Source organism: Gossypium raimondii, chromosome 6 (assembly GCF_025698545.1).
Source record: "Gossypium raimondii isolate GPD5lz chromosome 6, ASM2569854v1, whole genome shotgun sequence".
NCBI classification, from domain to species: Eukaryota; Viridiplantae; Streptophyta; class Magnoliopsida; order Malvales; family Malvaceae; genus Gossypium; species Gossypium raimondii.
In genome coordinates, this window is record NC_068570.1 from 23136923 (window position 1) to 23163474 (window position 26552).

General features: G+C 32.2%; 1 protein-coding gene across 1 annotated transcript; it reads left to right on the top strand.

Moving 5' to 3' along the window:
- The first annotated feature begins 7961 nt into the window (after positions 1 to 7961).
- LOC105771597 (ethylene-responsive transcription factor ERF003) lies at positions 7962 to 9309 on the top strand. The gene is made up of 2 exons (XM_012593028.2): positions 7962 to 8227; positions 8306 to 9309. The coding sequence occupies exons 1-2, from the start codon at positions 8145 to 8147 to the stop codon at positions 8748 to 8750; spliced, it is 528 nt and encodes a 175-aa protein (XP_012448482.1). The 5' UTR covers positions 7962 to 8144; the 3' UTR covers positions 8751 to 9309.
- The last annotated feature ends 17243 nt before the right edge of the window (positions 9310 to 26552 follow it).

Genomic DNA, 26552 nt, shown 5'->3' on the forward strand with positions numbered 1-26552 from the left:
TGGCTGAGCCTGAACAGCGATTTCTCTCCACCTCTGCGCATATTGTCTGAAGCATTCATTCGATTTCTTCTCCAAATTCTGCAAAGTTATTCTGTCAGGCATCATTTCTGATACATGATTGTATTGTCTCATGAAAGCCTGCGCCAAATCTCTCCAAGAACTAATTTTGGTTCGGCTCAATTGATTGTACCATTTCAACGCTGCTCCGATGAGGCTATCCTGAAAATTAATAGCTGATCATTGTTAATATACCCAGTCATTCTCCTACAGAACATGGTGATATGGGCTCTAGGGCAACTGGTCCCGCTATATTTCTCAAATTCAGGCATCTTGAACTATTCCACGATTGCTTTCAATGCTCTCCATTGCCCTAAATTTTTCTTCAATCCATTTCCATTTCTCCTCCAACTGCTTCGGCAATTCTTCCTTTGCTTTATCCTTTTTAGCTATTTCATCAAAATCTGGGACAGCAAGATTAATCTGATTATCACTGGGGTTAGAGCCGAATCCGGTCTGAAAGTTCATCGGTATCGAAACACCACCGTGAAACTGCTGAGGCCTAATCAAAACAGAAGGTCTATGCGGATGCAACTCAGTCTGAACTTGCGCATGCAGAGGTGTAAAACCTGGAGGATAAAGTGGTTAGTCATTGTTTTCTTCTTCATTATTAATCATCGGGCCTTTCCCCTTATTGGCTCTATTAGTTATTAATTGAGTCAACTTAGTCATCATGTATTTTTGGGACTCCAGCATCTTTTCTGTCACGTCATGTTGAATCTTTTCCAACTACTCCTTCATTTGTGTCTGCAACTGATCCTGCATTTCTTTTTGCATTTGCTCTAGCTTCTCTAATCTTTGATCCATTTCCTTAGTTTTGTGACGAGTACTGTAAGGGTGCTTGATTGGTTGGTTTTCCAGATTAGCTGTAATAAATTTACTCGATTAGACTCTTTCAATGGATTATGATGTTATGTAATACAGATGCATGCAATGAATGCCTAAAGAGACGTTGATTCTGATTCAATTACATTTAGAAAACTTTACTAGAAGGCAAATTTCTTTACATAAAGCGGATATATGTACGGCCTCTCCATTATATTCCAAGAGACAACATCGATCTTGTCTTCATCTGCATGTTTGGGATAATCTCGCCAATTTCCAATAGATGCCACTGCTAGCTCCTTTTCTTGATCTTGGTCGCGATCCATCATCTGCCCATCTTCATAAGGCTCTTCAGCTTCTTTAAAGGAGTTGAAACGTCAAAGGCTCTTGGTCAATCGTCTTGAATCCTTAGGCCACGAAGTAAAGGTCACGAACTCTTTCATCACCCTTCTTGTGTTTCTCAGAATATATTCAGGCAGCCGTATTGTTTACTACTTTATCAAGGAATCCGTATTCCATGACAAGCTTTCTAAGTTAGTAATCAAACTTGAATCAATATCTCCTTCCTAAGATACAAATGCAATGCAATGCAATCACAATCAAAACACAACAAGAGGGGTTAGTACCAAACAGAAATAAACAAGGAAAAAAATACATAATTAGGGGACCACTAGGGGTTTGGAGTAGCTCTACCTAGGATGGGTTCCTAAGGTCTTTTAAATGCGGTTTGGATCTAAAGTTGAGGTACCCGAACCAGCAGATTCCTCTATCTTCACCCATTATAGACTCATATAGACCGAGTTCAGTTCAAGGGAATACATTTCCTTATGGCTGTACGGAGATGAAAATCTCACGAAGACATAGGTACAGATGTATTCCGAAAGTGATCCACTATCCTGCACGGAGGTGAAAACCTCACGAAGGAGTAGCTTCTCACTCCCACTTAAAAGGGTAAGACTAAACAGTCTTTATGCAATATGATGCCAAGGTAGAAAAACACAATTTACGATGATCATACAAACACATGCAAAGAGAGGATCGTAATTTTTAAAATCAATTTTCAATTTTCGACAATAAGACAAAAAATAATTAATTTTACGGCCTGACTCACTGATGTCCTGAGTGGAGTCGCCAAGCTGTCGAAACCATTTTTTTGAAAAACAAAAATTTAGTTGTCGACTTAAAAACGAAAATTGGAGTCGCCACCGATCTATTAATGAGGTGTGATCGGATCACCTTGAAAATAATTTTAGGTCTACGAATTTTGAGAAAATAGGTTCGGGAGTCAGTTACACACGAGGAAGGGTTAGCACCCTCGTGACGCCCAAAATTGGTACTGAATCGATTGTTTAATGTCTTAGTGTCGAGAATTTGAAAAGATTGTAAAATACGATCCTTTGGAAAGAAAATTTGAATAAAATGAATTGGATGATGAGACTTACTTATTTCAAAGAAATAAATTGGCACACTCGGTAAGTTAGAGTGCGACATTTTAATCCTCAATATTAAGTTTATCTTTTAACTTTTAAAACCTATGCATGTTGAGAAGGATATCTAATTATTTGGGTCAAATGAGAAAATCAAAACCCAGTAAGTTAGGGCTCGATTTCACAAAATTCCTAAATATCAAATATTACCTTATTTTCATTTATTAGAAAAATCATCGCCTCGAGAAAACAACATGTCATATCCAATGCGTTAGGACACAACGTGTCGAATTCCCGAGAATGAGCTTTTTATTTATGTTTTAATTTAAAGAGATATTCTTGATTATTTAGATTCGACGAGGAAAATTGGAACCCAATACGTTAGGGCTCAATTCTTTCGACTCCAAATACCGAACTTTGCGTTGTCTTGAAAGTTTTTTGAATAAATTGGTTTTGATACTTAAACGATATTTGATGTAACCTTTTAAATGAATAAAGTGTGATGGATTGATAATGGATGACGCGAAATGATAATTCGTACGCCAAAATATAAACTAATGAACTACGAATAATTAATAAATACAAATAAACAATACAATACACATAAGACAATAAGCTCACATCACATATTATGCAAATATCAACATTTGAAAAATAATGACCTAAAAGTCTATCCCAAAAGAAATACAGCAACTTAACGCAAATAAAATACAACAAGGTAAAAGATATATAATAACATGAAGTCAATAATATATTATATGTACATATATGTATAATAAAATAGTTTAATAAAAATAGTATATCTATATATATGTATAGTAATATTATAAAATATTATAAATCTTTAAAACACAAAGGTATACAAATGGGTTTAAAGAAAGAGGTATTATAAAATAAGATCACATAAGAAATATATATATTATATTAGATTAACATAGAAAGTATATAAAACGATACCTCATGAAATTAAATATCAATATATAATAATAATATAAAACTTAATATAATAATATACAATAAATTTATCATACTAATAATAATACATTATAAAAAAAAAGAAAATAATACATAATGAGATTAAATACTAATATATGATAATAACTTAAAATAACAGTAAATACATATAAAAATAAATAAAATACAAACAAGCATAATAGTAAGCTAAAAAAAACAAAAGGGATTAAATCGAAGCTAAAACAGAATTACTAGGGAACAAACATAAATAAAGCCAAACAAGGACCCATGTGCAATGCGCACACAACATGGAGGATTAATCGGAAATATTTCCCTCCCCCTCAAAACACAGCGTTTTTGCGCGGGTCAAAATGAAACCAACCAAAAATTACATAGCCAGAATTAAAAATAACCAGGGGACTAGATTGGGTTTCGGCACAAAAGAAAAAGGACTTGGCGTGCAAATATCCCCTCCGAGACCAAAACGCGCTGGTCTGGCCACGCTCGGGTCGGGTCATCGGGTATAGGCCAATACGGTGGCGTTTTAAACCATTGAAACACGGTTTAAACGACACCGTTTCAATAATCAGTATAAGATTAAAAAACAAACCCAAAACACCTTATCCCCCTTTTAGCAACCAGAAAAAAACTGAAGGCCACCCATCAAAGCGCCGTTCTAGTGATTCGTCACCTTCGAAGACCTCCGATCGTTGCTTCAACTCCGATGACTACGAAGAGAGCAAAAATCCAACCTCCAGGTACGCTCACTCTCTCTAATCTCTCTTTTTTTTTATTAAGAATCAAACATCCAAAACACAAAGGAAAGAAAAAGAAAATTAAAGACAGAACAAAAACCGAAGCAAAAGTTGAATCACCTTTCGTATTTTTTGAAATTTCTTTGATGATTTTTTTTATTTCAATATGCATGTGTGTGTAAACCTTTACAGTTTAATCTTGGCTTTTTTTTTATAGCCTGATTTTTACAGAGGAAAAATAAAATAAAAATAAAATAAAAGGAAAATTGCCCCGTCCTTGTTATTCTATCATTTTCTTTTGCTCTCATTTTTGTGTGTTTGCTTTCAAGTACTCAGCCAGCCTGGAGGTGCACTCGTGTGGAGAAGATGCACGCGCCTAGTGATGATGCACGCGCGGGTCCAGATCTACTGTTGCGGTGCCAGCGAAAACCCTAGAAGCCTCTAGGGTACTCCACTGATTCGGCTTGAGTTCTGGGCCTGGGAGATTCGGGTTTAGAAAATTGGGTTTAGGGTCTGTTTAGGTTTAGCTGATTCGGGTTTGGGTAGAGATTTGGGCCATTGGGCTGGTATTGGGTCTGTACTTTTGGTTAATTGGCTTTGTAAATTTTGGTTTATTGTAAATGGACTGTATTAGGACTTTAAATTTTATTGTTTATTTATTATATGGTTTTTTATCAAGCCCGGGTAAAATTTGGGTATTACAGCTATTTAAGCCACTAACTCTCCAAAAAAATTTCATTTTAAGCCCCTTTTTTTTTAAAAAAAAAAAACCCTTCAAAAAGCTCTCCCATCCCGGTCGTCTGCCTAGGTTCAGGCACCGCCGATCGTCGTGGTCGGCGACCAAGACACTGTCCATGATGGCAGAAAAGGAGAAAATGACCGTTTCGACTCTCTCGACCCTTCCAAGCCCGTTTGTAATTTGGGCTTTTTATCCTGGCCAAAATCGGGTATTACAATTAACTTTTATAAAAGGGATTTTTAAAGTGTAGAATAACTCTTTACAACACTTTTTTTTTTAAGATTTATAATATAACCATAATTTTATAAAATACGTCATATTTTTTATGAGTCTAAATTGATACTCCTTTAAGATGCATTAATAGAGACTCGGTCAAGCATAAAAAACCAAAATTTCTTGTCACATTAATTTGGATTATTTGCCATGTCTGTTATTATGCTATTTTATGATTTTTAAACCAAGCTTAAGTAATAAAATAAAAGTATAATCTAGCTTTGGAAATTTTAATATAATTCATTTATAACTTGAATAATATAATTTTTAACAAGTAATATTTTAATTTTTATAATTTGTTTATGCATGTTTTGTTGGACAATACATTGGTTAATGAAACAAAATAAATAAATATTTATATAAATGAAACAATTTATAATTAAATTGTGAAATATGGAAATCAAACAAAAAAACCGTAATAAAAAGTTGAAATAAAGGAGAATAGAGATTTTACGAAACGTTGAGGCCTTTGAAACACAATTTTTTTAAGATAGATTCAGCCGCTCCTATGGTACTTGGAGAAATGTTGGTCGAATGTCTTTGATGATACAACAACAACAGTGATCAAAGTAGTAGCACCTCTACAACGATCAATTGAACGAACATTGCCTTTTTCTATTACCTGAATTTTTGAAAAATACGGAAAGGAAAAATAAAGGGTTTTGAGAGTAAAAGAGTTTTAGTGTGAGAGAGTATGAGTTTGTAAATTTCTACAGAATACCCAGCCTTTTATAGGCATGTAGGATGGTGACATTTTGAAAATAACCACAAAATCTGCCATTAAGGAGCCAAAAAATTAATTTGATTTAAATTTTTAAATCAAATTGATTGGAATCAGATACTGTCTATATATAAGCAGATTATGTCTGCCAAGGAAAAATAAAATCATGTTGGGCTAAAATATCCGTAAGTCTATTTGAACCTGACCGGTCTAAACATTTTGTGTCATCCACATTGTGCTGGTGAACCCCAACCCCGTCAGGCTTGGACTTGTGCTCCCTTACAAACGAGGCAAGGTTACAAGTTTAGTCATTCAATTATTTTTCAAGAAGGTTCACATATATATGCACATCTCACACTTGATATTTAACCAATATAGGATCTAAGCTTTTACTTTTCCTCAACAATATTTCCAAATAGCTTACTTTGAGTATCAATTTATCATTCACCACTCAACCATTTTGAGCATATGAAATACTGTTGTAAAGGTTTCATGGAGTAGAATATGAAACCATAATTTTATAATTCAACTCTTCACCTTTATCTATTGAGAATATGCCTCAAAGTTCCCATAAAATGCAATTTTTCCAACATGTTTGTCTATATTCATAGTGTTTATGCTTCTAATATAATTTTTATAATTTGTATAAAAGAATAATTGAATTTGGGTGTTTGAAAATTATATGAGGAAGTGTTCAAGAAGTCACTTGGTAATTGGATTTGAATGTAATTACCAGCATAATTACTTAAATTCTCAACTCTCCATTTAAGAATTGGAAAGTATAACTAGGGTGCTTCAATTACACCCAGATTAGTGGGACATATTAATTATAATGGTTACCCAAACACGGCACAACTATGTAATTACAAGCAATTACACTCAAATTCAATTGTCAAGTGGCTTTCCAAACACTACCTGAGTGATTAATGGAAGTATATTATAGTAATTAAATCCCTAAATCGAGTATAATATGAGTTTAGCTTCACTCCATTACTTTTTCATCCATTAATATTTAATGCATATTTAATTACCATTCACTCGTTAATTTTCACATTTAATATAAATCCTACACATTCAAAAAATAATAATCATTATATTAGATATTAATACATATAATAATAAAATGAATCTTAACCCAAACAAAAAACAAAATTTAACCGCTATATCCCTAAATAAGATGATTGTCATTGTTGGGGGCAAATTGATGTGATAAATGGTGGGATTTGATGAAATCATTTGTTGGATATTTGTATAGTAATAATGGCGGTCCAAGATTCTTCATTCGATGTTATTCAACAGCATAAGATTGACCCAATCATTCAACTGCAAATTGAAGCACAAAATATTTCAATTTGAGGGCACCAATTAGCTTTGCTGTTATTGTATGAAATAAGTTATTCAAACTTTCATATGACACCCAATTTGTCTATCATCTGCTTCCAACAAACATATTAATAAAACAAAGTTTTCATTACAAATGTTGCTTAATAAAAGTTGATTTGTGGATGCGTTCAAAGATCTTTTATAGCTTAAGAAGACATTATAAACTTTTTTATTCTCACTTAATTTAATTTACGATTTGATTTTTGAAGTATATCAATTTTTATATTTTGGTATATAATTTTGTTACTTATTTTCTCATGTTAATTTTTTAACATCGATTAAGAAAATAGACTAAAAACAATAATGGAAAGATAATTCGGTATCAAACTGAACTAAAAAATTTAAATATCAAAAGAAGAAAATAAGTACACTTTAAAATTAAATCTTGAATTAAGCAAATTTTTTTAATTACACCTAACTTGTAGTTTCGCATGAAGACCAATCACATGAAGAATCTTATCCGATTACGACTTCTACGATTTTCATGAGCAAAGAAGGGTGGTAAAGCAACATATTCTAAATTTTCTTTTTGACTTGAGACAATTATATTAGTTTTTTACTAAATTTAGAGTTGGATAAAATTAGAATTTTAAACAGGAATAAATATTTTTTAGTATTATTATTTTTATTCACAAAATTCAAATTCGAGATTTTTTTTTTTAGAAGATATCAAATTTGTTATTACTCGATCCAGAAGGTTAAATAAAAGCTAAATTATAGCCATGTGAAATTGTGAATTGAAGTTTGAAATTTCACTTTCACCTATTAATTCAACAAAATAATCAGTTTTTCAAAGCCAACTGTAATTAAATAAAGACAAGAAATGGAAAGCCCTTGAAACCCTTTTTGGGACCCAACAATTTTATTCAAGTTGGATGACACTAAATTGCCACATATGTCTATCAACTACAAAACCCCCCTTCCCTTCACTGGCATCATTCTCGTAATCTCATTCAGGCATTTCCACAAACACTTTTTTTCTTCAAAAGAAAGATTGCTTTATTACAAACATGGCCAGACCACAACAAAGATATCGAGGTGTCCGACAAAGGCATTGGGGTTCTTGGGTGTCTGAGATTCGCCATCCTCTCTTGTGAGTTTAAATCTGGTTTATGAAAACCATGCAACATTTTTTGTCCTTATAGTTCCTTATGCGTTTCTTTTGGTGCAGGAAAACTAGAATTTGGCTTGGGACGTTCGAGACGGCTGGAGATGCAGCTCGGGCCTACGACGAAGCCGCGAGGCTTATGTGTGGACCTAGGGCTAGAACCAACTTTGCTTACAACCCCAATGCACCTCAATCATCATCGTCGTCGTCGTCATCAAAACTTCTTTCGGAAACTTTGAGAGCTAAACTACACAAATGCTACATGGCTTCGCTTCAAATAATGAAACAGCAAAAGGTGGACGAGCCACGGAATAAGGCACCGGCTCCACGCGTTATCGGCAACCACGGCATTGCTGGGATGGGGGTTGGACCATTACCGGTTCAAGAGATGGAAGCCACTAGGGTTGTGAAAAAACCGCAAGTGCTTGAACCACTTGAAGAGGATCACGTTGAGCAAATGATTGAGGAACTGCTTCACTATGGTTCCATTGAATTATGCAATGTCTAGTCTATAGGATGTCAACAAGCACAACCCTTTCTTATTTATCTTCTTTCTCTCCTTTTTCTCTTTTTCACCATTCATTGACCATGTTGAGCTGAGGCTTGATAACCCTACCCAAACCTGAAACAACTCAAATTCGACATGATTCGAATATATAATTGAAAATGATTCAAGCCTTAAACCCAAGATAATCTGAACTCAAGATTGACCCCAAACTTGAAAGGACCCGAATTACGAATGACCTGAAATCTGGTTAGGTCTATGCTAGTGATCTGTTATGATATATGTTACCATATGATACCATCATCAGGCTACATCTATTTTCTTTTGGATTGTGGGTTTTGAGGGTGAGTTGTAGGAATTTCCATTTTAAAATCTTTGCATTGCCAATCCGATATTTCACATTTCAAGAATTAGCGAATTTCATGCTTGTCCTTTTCAAAGCTAGGATGCACCCATCGTCCCTTTATTTTATTTATATATGTTGGTCCTGCCGAAAAACAAAGCATATATGTATCTATTTGCCTTTTCCTATAACAACAAACAACATATGGAACGAAATATTAGTCGCTATCACTCAGATTTGCTCGATTAGCAGATCAGTTTTAAGCAATTTTACTTTTAAGGAAATTCCTTTTATACAATACTTCTATCCATAAATCGGAAAAAATTGTACGCTTTGATATATTTGAATTCATGTAATATATGGGTACAAAGTAAACTAAATGATTTAACCAATGAATTCTTAAATTGTCTTATATATTATGACTTTATCATCACCAGATAAAGTTCCGAAGCCTGTCACAGTGAAACCCAAGCTTACCACGTCAAACTATTCTTTTATATTCAATCCCCACACTTTCTACATTAAGGAAGCCTAGCAAGCAATTTGTTAGAAATTTTTGAAGTTGAGTTAATTCCACTAGATGTCTTTAAATTATGATTTATATTTTAATTGGGTCTCAAATTATTAAGATCGTAGCAACCAAGTCACTTTGTCAGCTTAGTCATTAGTTTGAACATTAAATATCAGCTTAAATTTGATATGTTTTTAATGTGCTCCAGCAAATTTGAACTAGTATTTAACACCGAAATTGAAAATTAATTTAACAAAAGTACCGAATTGGTATGATATTAATCCTTAGAGAATTCAACCAAAATAGTTTAAAATTTAAAGACTAATTTAGAATGTAGATTATAGTTGAAGGATGCACAATAAAATTAACCTTTTAAGTTTATCAAAAGTAGAAGCATCTACTTCCTAAATTTATTAAGTACAGCAGGTAAAACATATTCCAATATGTAATTAAGCTTGATTTTATATATACAAGTGTGTGTAGCATTAAAAGGTTGAAGTATTATTTAGTATTTGAGTTTAGTTTTAATGTTTAATTTGGTAATTTTTTTGTCTTATTTTGATATTTGACTTTGGTTTACTTTGGTACCTGAATATTTCTCAATTTGATACTTGTGATTTTGGGCCTAATTACTAATATATTTTGGTATTTGAACTTTTTTTTAACTCTCTAAGTACTAATATATTTTTACTAGAGCACATATATCAAATATTTATTGGGTCACATGATACATTTGATCTAGATAACAAATTTAACATTAAAGCTAAATTCAAGTACCTAAAATTAATAATTTTCTTATTTTTAATTTTTGGTGTCTAGTCTTTATCAATAGAATTTCATGATGGTTCACCTGTTTGGAAATTGATTTTGTTCCCCACAAACATGAAGAAAAAAAGGAGGAAAAATAAAGTTGTTTTACTCTCATTATATTGTTTTACTTTTGATTCAGCAAAAGGTAAAATATAAAATTATTGCATGTTAGTGAGTTTAGCATCATTAATAGTTTGAAACTTTTTTTAGTCACTTTTGGGCTACTTTCCTTATCTCAAGAAACATGCTGCAACTCCAGCAATGGCCTGCTAGAAATGATTTTATTGTATATAATTGCCTGATAAGTTAGCAAATTTCACACTTTTTGGTTCTTCACTTATCATTACTTACTAGTAAAGATTGTTCATTATTGCCTTTCAAGAAAGAAGAATGTTTTACCCATAATTTCTTTTATCCCTTCAATGAAGTGGAGCGCCTTGAATTGATTACCAAAAGAGTGGCGAAGCAAAAAAAAATTGGAGGGCTAAAGGTAAATTATAAATGTTTAGGGAGCAAAATATAATTTTATAGCTATACTAACTTATGATCTTATAATTTTTAAAAGGGTTTTAAAGCAATTGTAGCATTTTTAAAAGGTCAAGATCACTCCTTACCCTTCTGATTTCGTCACTGTCAATTAATTTTACTATAGACATTTATTAAAGATTGTTTAATTGTCATCCATTATTGAAAAATGAGTTATTACAGAAGGAGACGAGAGCAAAGATTCGAGCTTCAATAGTAATTTCATTTTGTGGATAATATGTAAGTATCACTATTAGCTCAAGACAAGAAAATTTATTAACTCAAAATTCACAAATATAAACATTGGTTAAAAATTTAGTCTCTAATTTTTACTCTTTTCGTCATTTTAATTTTAATTTTTATCACTTTATTTCTCAACATTCAAAATTTAATTAAATAGTTTTATTTTGAATGAAAAGTTATCTGAACATTTAAATTTTAATGACATTAAACGTGGCAATCTCCATGATAATCTACATGTACCTTATTGTTAGGGCGAAGCTAGAACTATTTTTAAAGGGGCGAATAAAATTTAAATTTTTATAGTCTATATCTTTATAATTTTTAAAGGATTAAATCGAATTTTTATAATTTTAGGGGCGCAAAGTAAAATTTTACCTTTACTAATTTAAAATTTTAAAAAATTTTAAAAGACCTAAATAACAATTTTTCTTTTTAGGGGGCGGGGGCCCTGCCAGCCACCCTAAATTTGTCTCTGCTTATTGTTGACGTGGATATTATTTCTAAAGATTTTTATAAACTTTTGTGCAAATTTTTGAATTTTTAAATATTTATTATTTTTTTAAAAATATTTATGAACTATACATAGATTATCACTAAAGTTGTGAAATTAGTGTAATCAAAATTTTAACAGCTCGGTTAACTTATCCATCTTTGAAAAGAAAACAATTTGACTAAACTTTAAAGGTTGAGGTAAAATGATCCAAAAAATTAAGACAAATATAACAAAAGGAATAAATGTTAAAAGACTAAATTTACCATTATGCCATTTAATTATGCATCATATAATCATTCAAATAAAAGAGCCATAAATTCTTGGATCAGTTTTGGCTCTTATGATTTCCTTATGACCTTTCAATTGTTGCTCCTTGATTTCTCAATCATCTCTTAAACTTTAATAAATGGAGAAATTTCACCAAGCATTTTCGAACTATCATTTAAATTTTGAATTGGTCCTTAAATTGTAAAATTGTTTAATTGTGTCTTTAAGTAGCTATGTTGTATTATCAAGTCCTTCCATTAGCTTAACTGTCAATTTAGGTGTTAAATACCACTTTGAATTTAACATGATCAAATTGTGAGCACATGTATACTTGTTGTATTGACAACTTGCATATAATGTATTAGAAAAATAGATAGCTCCAATTTGTTATGGGAGAAAAGGAGAAGAAAAAGGACAACAATTCACACGATGATAAAGTGCTAAAAGTTGCATAGTGGGAAGATGGGACAAGAATGAGGCATAAAGAGAAAAGGTTGAAGAAGATCCTCCTTAAGACCAATGAGGGGTATTTATAGGTGAAGTTGGCTAACCCTTGGGATTAAGGCTTCACACATGTGGTGTTATAATGGTTAGCTTCCTAGAGAGAATGATAACCTTCCTAGCTACACATCGATGGGACTATTATGGACTTAATGAGGCCCATGTGGGCCTTATGTATGTTTATGTTAGGGAAAGAGTCAACACTTGTTTTCGGCGAGACAAGTTGGAGGCAATCCACATGTCAAGCATGCATGTTCTAACAAGGACCACAATTGGTGAAGTGTCACTTGTGGGAAATGTTATAATTGGCGAGGTATTAATAATAGTATCAAGAAAAACTAAAAGGGTTATTTTTTAAACACGTTAGATCCAAGCTACCGTGTAATATCTGCGCATATGTTTTAAATATGTCACACATCAAATTCAAAACAACATTTAACACCTAAATTAAAGTCTAAGTCGACAAAAGGATTTGATTGTTACAAAACTATTACTTTAAGAACTCAATTAGAACTATATGAAGTTTAGAGATCAATTTAAAATTTGTGCAATAATTTGAGAATATTTAGTGCAATTAACCTTTAATAAATTGTTTGTTATTTTACTGTTTGAAATTTTTTTATGCATAAGTCACTTAACAAATTCCCCTGTGAAGGGCTCGAACTCACCAAATATAATTTCCTATGCTCTAACTTAATTAAATAGCAGTGTAGAGTAGTAGGGTCAATCCCACAGGGATTGAGATTCCTAATTTTCCTATTTACGTCACCAGATTTCTGAGTCTAGGCAACTGTCGTGCCCTTCAGCTGTGTGCGTAGAGCTGTAAAATAAATAAATAAAAGGGGAAATTTTAGTTGATAAAGAAAATAAAATAAATAAATATAAAATAAAATAAAAACATAATTATGATTGCAAAATAAAATTAAAGAAATTAAATTAAATCAGTGAATCAAATATATTAATGTTTAGCCTCAGCCTCGACACACTTCGAGATCGAATCAATCCTTGAAAGTAGATTTTTCTTTCCAAACGATAAGTTGGTTAGAGCGTCCTTACCACCAACTTTTCTCTCTGTAGTTGGTTCCGATACAACTTGCAAACCAACCCTTACCGATTATCTAACCACGTAACATGCGTCCGCAATTTAAGATCTCAGTAGCCTTGCAATCTAGAAAATCCCAACTTGAATTAATGGCCTCAACTACGTGGATCATTTAAATTCGAACACTATCTCCATTATAACAGCCCGTTTTTTAGTGGTGTCAGAAATAGTGGTTTCGAGGCCATAAATCCAACGACGAGTCTATAAATATTATTATTTAATATTTTGATTTAATAATTTACAAGTCAAATATAATGTTATAATATTTTTTGATTTGATAATTTATGTTATTTGAATGAATAGTTAAAGTTCAAATGGTATGTTCCAAAACTCAAGTGATTTTAGAAAAAGGGATATCGGGACCTCGTTTCTATAAATTGAGCCATAAATAATTTATTAAATATTTAAAAAGTGTTATTAGGGTCATATTAAAATTTGGTGAAGAAATTTTGACGTTTAAATAGCTAATTAATCAATAAGGACTTATTTGTAAAAGATGTAAAATCTAGTCACTATTGAATTACAATGATTAAATGATGAAAGTTTTATATTGCAACTATACCATGTTATAATTAGTGGACGGTTATAGGTTTGAGATTAGTTAAAATGTAAGTTTAAATAAGGGTTAAATTAATAAATAAGTAAATAAACTTAAGTAAAAGATGATAAAATAAAATTATCATCTTCTTCCTTTTATTATTATTATTTTTATTTTGCAAAAAACCGAATAGCCATGGTTAAGGGAGAAGCAAGTTTCAGCCAAGTTTCAATTTACTGCATAGTATGTTATGAGTTTCGTTTTTAATGATTTTTATGTTTTTGTGATTGTTGTAATCTAGCTAACCCGAAGGTCAATTTGTAAAACTATTAAAAGTATAGGGACTTTCCATGAATGAGTTTGAGGTGTTTTTTATTTTAATTGATAGATTATTAAATTTGGTAGCTAAATATAAGTTTTTTGTTAAGTGATTTTTTATGATTTTAATGTTTAGGGATTAAATTGTTAAAATAGTAAAATTCAAGGTAAATTGTGTGAAATGAGGAAAAATGTGGGCTGATATGGAACCCTAGGAAAATTGGCTAACATGAGATTTTATTAACTGTGGTTAAATTGGAAGTTTCGGGTTTAGGGACTAAATTTCATAAAAGGTAAAATATTAGGGGTAATTTTGTAAAATTCCTATTGATAAGGGTCATAAGTTTAATTCATTATTTTAATTTATTTGAATGGTTTAATTGTGTGAAAAATTATTATTTAGATCACAAAATGAATCAAACGGATCTAAATAGAAGAAAAGCTAATGTGTCGATTAGTCGTGCGATTCGTTTTTACAATTATAATTGTCAAGGTAAGTTCAGTAGTGTAATGATATGTAAATGTATGTTTCTTTATGATTATATCATTGGTTACTAATTGATTGTATATATGTGAAATTTCATTAGTTACCTCTACACTATTAAATGTTGCAAATAAGTACATATGAAAATGAATATTTTGTGGTGGAAATTCTTGTGGTTGCACATTATTGAAATGAATGTAACAATTTTATAGTATGTGTACGAAAGAAATGAAGTGCCTCTAAATGATGGATATCTATAAATGTAACAAATTTAAGTATAATTCTCGGTTGAATGTAGTAAATGGTTAGGATACTAATGGCATGCCAATAGATTTAAACGCGTGCTTGTACAGGTTTGCACTTCGGTGCCTCTAATTGCATATTTGTGCCTCTGTTTGCACTTTGGTGCCTCTATTAAGTGTTATTGATGCCTTTGGTGTGGTGTAGTAACCCAAGTATCTGAGTCAATTTGCTATAGTTCAACGGGCCATGAAATTTTACGTTTAAATGATAAATTACTCTTGAGTTGGATTAAAGTACAATGATATGTTTATGTATATATGTTTAAGAATAGAAGCATGGATTGTTTTGATTTGAGCCATTGTTTATATTGAATTGTATGAGATGAATGTTTGATTAGTATAGTTTGATAATGAATATTAATGCCTTGGTGTAATTATATGATTCATATGTCTATAAATATGTTATCTAGTTATGTTTGTGGTGTGTTTAGAGAATCAAATGGTTATATGAGGATTTTTCGAATATTCGAAGTTATTTCATTTGGTTCAATGGGTAAATAAAACTTTAAAGGGTATGTGATTACATGAAATGAATTATGATTTTTAAGTAATGATATGGATATGATGAAATGTGTAATTGAAAGGAAAAGATGAATTATTACATCGACCGGTTGGAATCTCGTCGGAGCACCATCACACTATCCTTTCATCATATTGGTAGTTTGGTTGTTTTGGCTAATGGTTATAAAGGGTATGTAATAAGAGTTTTTGTGTTATTTATCAATGTGATTTGGTTTAAATTTTATTGCCTCTATGCTTTGATGTTGGCTTATAAATGTAAATATGTAAGTATATGTTTTGGTCACTTGTGAATGCCTTGAGATTTAGATGGCTTTTGGTTCATTGAAGTGTGAATAAAGTGATTAAATGGTAGATGTGGTGATGTAAGTTTAAGGTATGAATTTATGGCATTAAATTTGACTTGATTTGGATGTTACATTGTGGTACCAATGAGGGTATACTGGATAGACATTTAGATTAAAGAATATGTATGTGTTTTGGCATGTAATAAGGCTTGAATGTTGATTTGATAACTTGGTTGTTTTGAATTTGTGCCAAGCTTATTTGTGTTTTAATGTCCTTAGTTGTTAGATTGAAAATGAAAGTGTAAAATTATGGTATGTGACACTTATTTATGCTCATATGAAAGTAAGTAAAATATGGATGAATGCTTTGAAATGGTTATTTGATATATATGAATTGTGCTTAATGAATGAATTTGAAGTGTTGAACTGAGTCAAGTTGATATGTTAATTTGTGGTGTCAATTGATGGCATATTGGTTAGGCACCTAAGTTGGTTGGTTTTGGTATGTTTTGGGTATGTTTTAAAGTGTTTTGAGTCATGTGAAACTAATTGGAATGGTATGTTTTGTTATGAAAGAAAAGGTTAATTATTTGGCTTGTTTTAGGGTCATTTAGGGAAGCATACGGCCTAGGACACGGGTTGTCACATGACCGTGTGCCACACACGGTCACACTGCACGATCATGTGTCATTATTGTTTTAGGTGCAGGTTTCACATGGTCTAAGACAGAGCCTACAACACGGCCATGTGTCTCAAGTCAGTATGTAACACGGTTTGGCACACGCCCTGTAACATGACTGTGTGGCCCTATTTCGAATATCCACACGAGTGGACACATGGGCTGAGACACGGCTGTGTGTCCAGACTTTGAATGTCCACATAGTCTTGGCTATGTCACACGGTCGCGTGACCCTTGTTTCCAAAAATTTTAAGTTTTTTCGAAACTTTTTGTTTTGTTTCAAATTGATCCTGGAATGTTCACAAACTATTTTTCGTAAGATCGGTTTAAGGCTAGTAAGTGTATTGTATGCTATAAATGGAATGTGTAAATTATTGTAATAATTTAAATTGAATAAATGTTTTGTTTGAAATAAAATGTTCTGAATTGTACTGTAATACTCTGTAATCCTAATTCGGCGACAGAGGCAAGTTAGGGGTGTTATGGAATGACGGAAATTTGCAAGTGTACACAATTGCAACAAGTAATAAAGTGACAAGTCAATGTCGAGTTATCATACCCACAGGGACCGTGAAAGAAAATATTTATGAAACACAACTTTAAACAAATTGATGAAGGAAAAATATGTTGATTTGAAGAAGTGTTTATAAAAACTAAAAATTAACTAAGGAAAATAAAAGTAAAAATTCAAATGCACGATTTCTAAAATGAGTTTAATCGATATGACATAAATGTGTTAGATCAATTACATGTTAGATTAAACATGCATCAATTAAATGTTGTGTCAATTAATTATAATTTCAATACAATTAATAATTAATTCATTTGTTACCTTACAATTATAATGCAAGTATAACATAGGCATGATTTTATTTAATTGAACAAATTACCAAGGCCTAATAACAACACGAACACAATTATAATAATTTAAATGGACAGTACGCAATCAATCTAACATGAATTAAATTTAAGTAATTTTAATTAAATAAAGAATAACAACACAACAAATATTCATGTTCATAATCACAACATAAATAAGAAAATTAAAGAGAAGGGAACTAGAAAGCAAATCCAGTATTTCTCCGAAGCCAGACTAGTGCGCTCCTCTCCTTCTTTACTTGTTCTGTCAATCCAAGGCCTTCATGAACACTTAAATGTTTCTACTCCAAGGTGGATGAAATCTCTTTTTCAAGAGGGAAATCAGTAAGGAAATGAAACAAAGGAAAATGGAAAGCAAAAAGGAATGGAAGAGAGAAAGTGAGTGAAAGAGAGAGATGTGGAAATGAATGGTATGTGAAATGAGGAAGGGAAGAGGGGTATTTATAGGTGGGAATGACTGCTAAAAGTAGCAAATAAATTTCAGCCATTCAAGCTCCCTTGGCCGGCCATGCATTGAGCAAGTTTGAATGTTTCAAACTTTGCTATATTTAGCTTGAGGCAAAAAGTGAAAGGCACAAAAAGTAAAAGGGTTCGAATACATACGCTTTTTCTTTCGAGCATATTACTATATGTACTATAATTTTTTAGCATTTGATACTTCTTTTCAACTCCTCCAAACTTATTTTTAGAGAATATTCTAGATAGACTAAGTTTAGTGTTTGAGACAATTTAGAGATAAGTATGAGAGAAGTGATGGCTTAATATTACAACAGTTTAAGTAAAATCTGGCCATATAGTCTAAAAGTTGGGTTTCAAGGGATAAATATTTGTTAAGGTTGGCTTAAAAAGATCAAACGGTCCAAACAAAATTTTGCCTAAGTCATTTTCAAAATTCCATGGTTCCTAGGATTTCGCCTCAGAAAACTACTAAGTCAATTCTAGAGACTTAAACTTTCATGCATGTCTAGCTCTCCTAAAGACATAAAAATTTTATGGTATGATTTACAAACTTTATTAAGAATAAAAATTATGTCATAGTTTACCTAACATAGTAATTATTAAGAATAATAAAACTTTATTTATATTGAAGTTTAACATAATTAACGAAAATTAAAATATTTTAACAAAATATAATTTAATCATAATTATAAGAATAATGTATCTTGAAAAACAATTTCAATTTTTTTGGTCCCTCTACTTAAGATGACCAATGTCCCCATTGTTAAAAACAATAGAGAAAATGAAAATATAGAAGTGAATAGATACTATACACCAGGTAGGACCTAAGGAAAAGGAGGTGAGTCAAGTTTGACTGCTTAAATACCAAGCTTTTCCAAAGCAAATCCAATCCTAGACATGTACATATCTATTGTCACATTTCTTTTCCTTTTTTTTGCAATTTCTTCAATTTTATTGATGATTTCCAACTCTTATTTTATTATGCAAGAAATAAAATCCTAAAAGAACCTAATCCTAAAAATTTTAAATATCCTAATAAATAAAATAAAATAAAGATCTCTCTTTTTATTTATTTGCAGATCCCTCAAAATCTGACTCACCTTTTCCTCTATCATCCTTGTTTTTGCTTAAATCACCTTATTCCCTTTTCGATATTGGAGTCCATGGTTCAAATATAAAATATGGAAACTCACGCACAAAAATAAATAGGTCATGAAATATTTTCGTAACAGTGCTTTTCATTGAGTCATTCCATATTTTTGAATATCTCCAGTAGGCTTGTTGCTACCGTTACATATGTTGCATTAGGTCCATCAACTTCGACAGCTCATCACGAAGATTTGGACGAGGCGTATGAGTTTTGAATGTTGAGGTCGCCATGTCAGGTTCGGTCATTGGTTCAACTGGTTTTGCCTTATCGGGATTTTAGTTGACTGCATTGGTTCGATCTCTGTGGGATCTTCTTCTTCTTCTTCTTCTTCTTCTTCTTCTTCTTCTTCTTCTTCTTCTTCTTCTTCTTCTTCTTCTTCTTCTTCGAGGTCCAAACTTGTTGGATGAAACCCATCATTGCCTCTTTGAGCTTCTTGGCTCTAGCACGTGTTATAGGCCCAATAGGAATTTCAATTGGATCATCTTTAGGTCCAAATGGTATAAAAATAGACAATTTGGTATTTTGTCCACTTGACGAGCTCAAGTTCACATCAAACGTTCCCGTACATGTATCATCCCCTCCTTCTTAAAGGTGATTTGTTCCCAAATCGTCGCCTACATCATAAGGAGATAAGTCAAATACATTAAAACTAGCACTTATATTAAACTCACTAAGAAGATATAACTTGTATGAGTTATCGTTAATTATTTCCATGACTTGGGAAGGACCATCTCCTCTAGGAAGGAGTTTTTACCGTCTTTGGGCTGGAAATCATTCCTTACGCATGTGCACCCAAACCCAATCTTCGGGTTCGAACAAAATTTTCTTGCGCCTTGTTTGCCTTTGACTCATTTTTCCTTAAGTCCTCTCGATATTTTCCCTTACCTTATTGTGTAATTCCTTAACAAATTCGGCCTTCTTTTTACCATCTAAGTTAACAAACTCATTAGAAGGTAATGACAACAAAACTAAAGGTGTAAGAGGGTTAAAACCATATAACCTCAAATGGTGAAAATTTTGTAGTAGAATGAACACTGTGGTTATAAGCAAACTCAACATGGGGTAAACAATCTTCCCATGTTTTTTGACCACTTCAGTTTGTCTGTCTGTTTATGGATGATAAGCAATTGAAAACATGAGCTTTTTTCTTAACTTGCTCTATAAGGTCTTCCGAAAGTAACTAAAAAATTTAGCATCGCGATCTGAAACTATACTCTTTGGAATACCATGCAATCAAACCACCTCCCTAAAAAACAAATTTGCTACTTGCATAGTATCGTCAGTTTTGTGACAAGGTATAAAATGTGCCATTTTGGAAAATCTATCAACTACTACAAACATAGAATCTTTACCAATTTTCAACCTAGGCAATCCTAAAACAAAGTCCATTGATATGTCAACCTAAGGCTCCGTAGGTATGGGGTAGTGGTGTATACAAACCATGAGATATAAGTCTTGACTTAGCCTTTTTTCACGTGATACATCTTTCACAAATTCTTTCGACATCTCGCCTCATGTGTGGCCGAAAGAAATGCTATCGTAGCACATCTAAAGTCTTGTTCACACCAAAATGCCCCATAAGTGTTCCTCCATATGCTTCCTTCACAAACAACATATGAATGGATCTTTGAGAAACACAAAGCTTATTTTCTCTAAAAAGAAAGTCTTCATGTCTGAAAAATTTTCCAAATCCCCCCTTTTTACAAGTTTTAAACACATTCCCAAAATCAGCAATAAAATCATACAATTCTTTAACATACTCAAATCCAAGAAGTTTTGAACTCAAAGTTGAAAGTAATGTATACCTTAGTGACAACGCATCAGCGACACTGTTTTCTTTACCTTGTTTATACTTGATGATGTTTGGAAAATTTTCAAGGAACTCTACCCTTTTCACATGTCGTTTCTTCAACTTCTTCTATCCCTTCAAATTTTTTAACGATTCATGGTTGGTATGAATGGTGAATCCTTTCGGCCAAAGGTAGTGTTGCCAAGTCTCTAAAGCTCGTACCAAGGCATACATTTCTTTTCATAAGTTGGATATTTTAAAATGGCACCGTTCAACTTTTTGTTGAAATACGCAATGGGACGTCCTTCTTGCATCAACACGACGCCAATGCCTAAACTTGAAAAATCACACTCAACTTCAAAAGTTTTAGTAAAGTCAGGTAAAGCTAACAAAGGTGCATTGGTGAGTTTTTCCTTAATCAAATTAAAAGAATTTTCTTGTTCATCACCCAAATGGAAACTCAAATTGTTTTTAATGATTCTAGTTAAGGGTGTAGCCAAAGTACTAAAATTCCTAAGAAACCTTCGGTAGAAGGTAACTAGCCCAATGAAGCTTCTAACTTGACTTACATTTGTCAGCCTCGGCCAATCTTGAATAGCACTCATCTTCTCTTGATCAACTTTGAGGCCTTTGAAAGAAACCATAAAACCTAGAAAAACAAGTTTTTTTGTACAAAACAAACATTTCTTAAGCTAAACAAAAAAATTTTCCTTACGCAAAACCTCTAAAACATACCTTAAGTGCTGAACATATTCGTTTAAGATTAGACTATAAATCAAGATGTCATCAAAGTAAACAACACAAAATTTACCAATGAAATATCGCAATACATGGTTTATCAATCTCATGAAATTTCTTGGTGCGTTAGTTAAGCCAAATGGCATTACTAACCACTCATACAAACCGTGCTTTGTTTTAAAGGTTGTCTTGCACTCATTGCCTTCTCACATTCAAATTTGGTGGTATCCGCTCTTCAAATCAATTTTAGAGAAAATGAGTGAGCCACTCCACTCATCCAACATGTCATCAAGTCGGGGTATCGGATATCGATACTTAACAGTTATCTTATAGATAGCTCGACAATCGAAACACATATGCCATGTGCCATCTTTCTTTGGTATTAAAAGTACAGGTACAACACAAGGACTTAAACTCTCATGAACTTGACATTCTCCATCAATGCTTCGATTTTCCTTTGCAGCTCCTTATTTTCTTCTAGATTACTTTGATATGCCGGTCGATTCAAAATAGAGTCACCAAGAATAGAATCGATTTGGTGTTTAACGCCTCTTATTGGTGGCAATCCGTTCAGCACATTTTTATTGAAATTCTTGCAATAAAGAAATAATAGAAGATAGAAAGGTCTCTTCAAGTTCGTTAGTATTAAATAAAGCCTCCTTTTACAAAAGTACAAGAAGTGGATATTTTAGAACTAAGGATCTCCTAAGCTCTTTCATTGGCATAAAAGTTCACTTTTTCGGACTCTCTTGCCTCTTTTCTCATATTACTTTCTCTCGATTTCACCTCAGACACTCTTTTCTTTTTATTTCTCTTTTCTTTTTCACTCTCGACATTTTTTTCTTTAGCTTTTGATTTTTCATACTTTTCTTTTAATCGAATATGATCCTCGTATACTTGCTTTGGTGTCATCAGGGCTAAGGTAATAGCTTTTCCATTATGCTTGAATGAATAGCGATTGGTGTAGTCGTCCTACACCATTTGTCGATCATATTTCAAAGTTCTTTCTAGCAAAAGATTTCTGGCATGCATGGAAACAACATCGTAGAGTACTTCGTCGCTATACTTGCCGAGTGAAAATGGTATTATTGCTTGCTTGGTTACCTTGATCTCCCCACCATCATTCAACCATTGCAACTTGTATGGTTGAGGTGCTTAAGTGTTTACAAACCAAGTTTTTCCTCAAGAGCATTACTAGCTACATTAGTACAACTTTTGTAATACCCCTAACCCATCTCCATCGTCAGATTAGGATTATCGAGCGTTACCGAATAGCCAGAACATTAACTTCAAACCATTTTAATAATGTCATTTAATATTAATAGCTAAAAATTCATTTAATTTGACCTTAAATTGAGCCTTCGTGGCCCTAAAAATAGTTCAAGATCAATCTGGGACTAATTTAAAACAATTTAGAAAGTTTGAGAAAAAGTTGAAAATTTTGAAAACAACGGTCACATGGCCGTGTGGCATAACACGGAATGTGTGGTATTCGAACAATGGGACACATGGTCGTGTCCCAACCCGTGTCTTAAACCGTGAACTCACTAGCTTAGGTCACACAGCCGTGTTGTAGGTCGTGTGCTAGACTGTGTAACTCACTGACTTGATACACACGTTTGTGTCTTAGGCCGTGCGAAACATAAAAAATAATAAAATACACATGGCCTTGTGACAGCTCATGTCCCAGGCCGTGTGCTCCATAATTTGACCCTAAAAACAAGTCATTTTAAGACCAAAACTTGCCCACCCAACCACTCCATTTGTACATACATTCAATAAAATTATACACATTTCAAATACATACAAACATACCAAATCAATCAACTTATTTCTTCTAACCAATTGTCATTCAAAGGCACCACATTTATACCAAAAAAAAAACTTCAATTAAAACAAAGCTATATTACCATATCTCAAGCACAAAATCTAGTTTAAGCCTATGCCAACCATGCCTAAATAACCATTCCAAAACATGTCATTATACCATATACTATCTGGAATCTATGGAGTATGTATGAGGGTTCATTCACCCATATTTGTAACTTTTATTCAAGCCAACATTTACCTTATTAACCAGAACAAGCTTGACACAACTCAAGACAAGCAATTTCACTTGAATAACCTTTCAACCCTATTACATGTCATTTATAACAATTAACCAAAATAACCATAAATGTCAATATGTCGAATAGATAGTGTGACGATACTCCAACGAGATTACAACTAGCTAAGTTTCCCGATAATCTACAAGACAAAGGAAATTATTACGTAAGCATTTAATGCTTAGTAACTTAATATAAGCGAAACTTAAACTTACCAAACATATTAAATTAAACAACCAAACTTACTCTCATCATGTTATATGCCCAACTTCCTTTTCTATACATATCACCTCATAAGGTTAGTAAATATATCATTATATATAAATCTCAAGTAACTCATGGCATATACATGATAAATATTTAGGCTTTATCCATAATCCATCACCCATACATATATCTTTTACACATACTTTCAATTGAAATCATATGGTTAATAGGTAAGTAAACAAATCATATGGATTCCATGCATATTTCATCCATCACTCAATAAATTATCATCCATTTTCATTTTGTATATGCATATTCATCTTTCCATATCATAGGAACATTAAGTTTTTATACATGCCTTTCCATTGACCTTTTATTATCCGTTGAACCTTTTCAAATAACATCGAATACACGGAATACCTTTTCACGTAAATATAACATTTCCTTTTCCTTTTCAATAATGCTCACCCGAGCTGTGAGGTGGGCCTATTCACACGAGCTGTAGGTCAGGACGGTAGCTACACGATGCTGCTCACACGAGCTGTAGAGAATCTACAACACATGCTGGATCTTAGCCATCGGTGAGACCTCCAGGACCAACACCCAATACATATACTACCTAATGACATGTCATTTTTATCCTAAGCATTTTCTAGGCTCAGCGGGTCTTTTTCCAAATCATTATCTCTAACCTTTATTCTCATATTACCATTCATGAAATTTATATGCTTATAAATTCATCATAATTCACTTTGATTATTAAATACATACCATCATCCATGTTATACATAATAATCCATCCAAAATCCATTTGCCTTGATTTTTGCTTTCTATTATATTTTTTTCAATATACAATTCCTTCACCATAATTCCCTTTTATTATTTTATCCGACCAAAACACTAAGTCATTCAATTTAATTACACTAGAATATTGTAATTAAAATCAATTAAATCTAATTATTTATAAAATAGTAATTATAAACATTGCATACAAAATAATTTATAACAACTTAATCCTTATATGAACTTACCTCGATTGAAACAGTTACTAAAACGGAGTCGACAACTAGTCCGAAACTTTAGCTTTTCCTCGATTTAAATCCAATTACGGCGTTTCTTGATCTAAATAATAATTCAACCCAATTAATACATTTCCAACATTCTAACAAGTAATTTTATGCAATTAAACCCTTCCATTAACTATTTATAAATTTTCCCCCAACATTTTAACTTTTATACAATTTAGTACCTAAACTCGAACCTTGAAAACTCATTTATAGCTAAAATTCATGCTAGTCGATTTTTACCTAGTCTCATAACAACCCATATTTATTATCAATTCACAATATTTTCCTTGAATTTTACCATTTTCATAAATAAGTCCTTAAACTTTAAAATCATCAAAATTACTCAACAAAACATGTCTATTTAACAACCAAGCTTAACAATCTAACATAAAACTTCAAAAACATATCAAATCCATTCATGGAATAATTTATAACATTTAACAGTTTTACAAATTGACCCCTAGGTTAGCTAGATTAAGCTAATACGAGCTCAAAAACATAAAAATGATTTAAAACGGGGCAAAAACACCATACCATGCATGAAAATTTACCTAGGTCGAAAGCTTCCTTCCTATTTCAACGGTGTTTCGGTTCTACAAAGCCAAAATGAGAAAGATGACAATCAAAAGTTTTATTTAATTTATATTTTATTATTTATTTACTATTTTACCCTTAGGTTATTAACTTATAAATTAACAAAAACATACCCATAATTGTCCACTATCAAAGTGAATGGTTTAATTACCATTTAAGTCCATTATTTATAGATTCCATAACCATTTTCCCCTTTTTAGCTATTAAAATTCTACTTTTGTAACATTTACGATTTAGTCATTTTACTTAATTAACTATCTAAACCTTAAAATTTCTTAACCAAATTTTAATACGACCTTAATAACACTTTGTAAATATTTAATAAAATATTTATGGATCAGTTTATAGAAATGAGGTCCTGGTACCTCATTTTCTAAAAATCACTTGACTTTAAGGACATACCACTTGAACCTAATTATTCCTTCATTTAACATACATCATTAAATCAAATTTTATTATAACACTATATTTGACTCGTAAAGATTAAATAGTAATATTTACGAATTCACACGTCAGATTTGTGGCCTTGAAATCACTATTCCGACACCACAGAGAAATGGGTTGTTACAACTTCCACCATCAATAATTACACTACATACTTTACCTCGGATATAGCACCAGGTATGGAAGATGTTTTCCCGTTGCTGCTCATCATCTGAGGCTTGAATGTTTCAGCTCCTTTTCACCATAATAAGTTCACCATCTACGAGATATTCCACTTTAATTTCTCAATTGTCTCTAAGGATTATTATGCTTCGATTGGGACATTGACTGGCAATGTATTTGCGCCCCAAACACTTGAAACACTTGACGTCTTGCGAACGGCCTTGTCGCATTTCTGTCATTCCTTTTTTTGCAACATCGGCTTGTTGAATTTAAATGGTCCAGATTTATC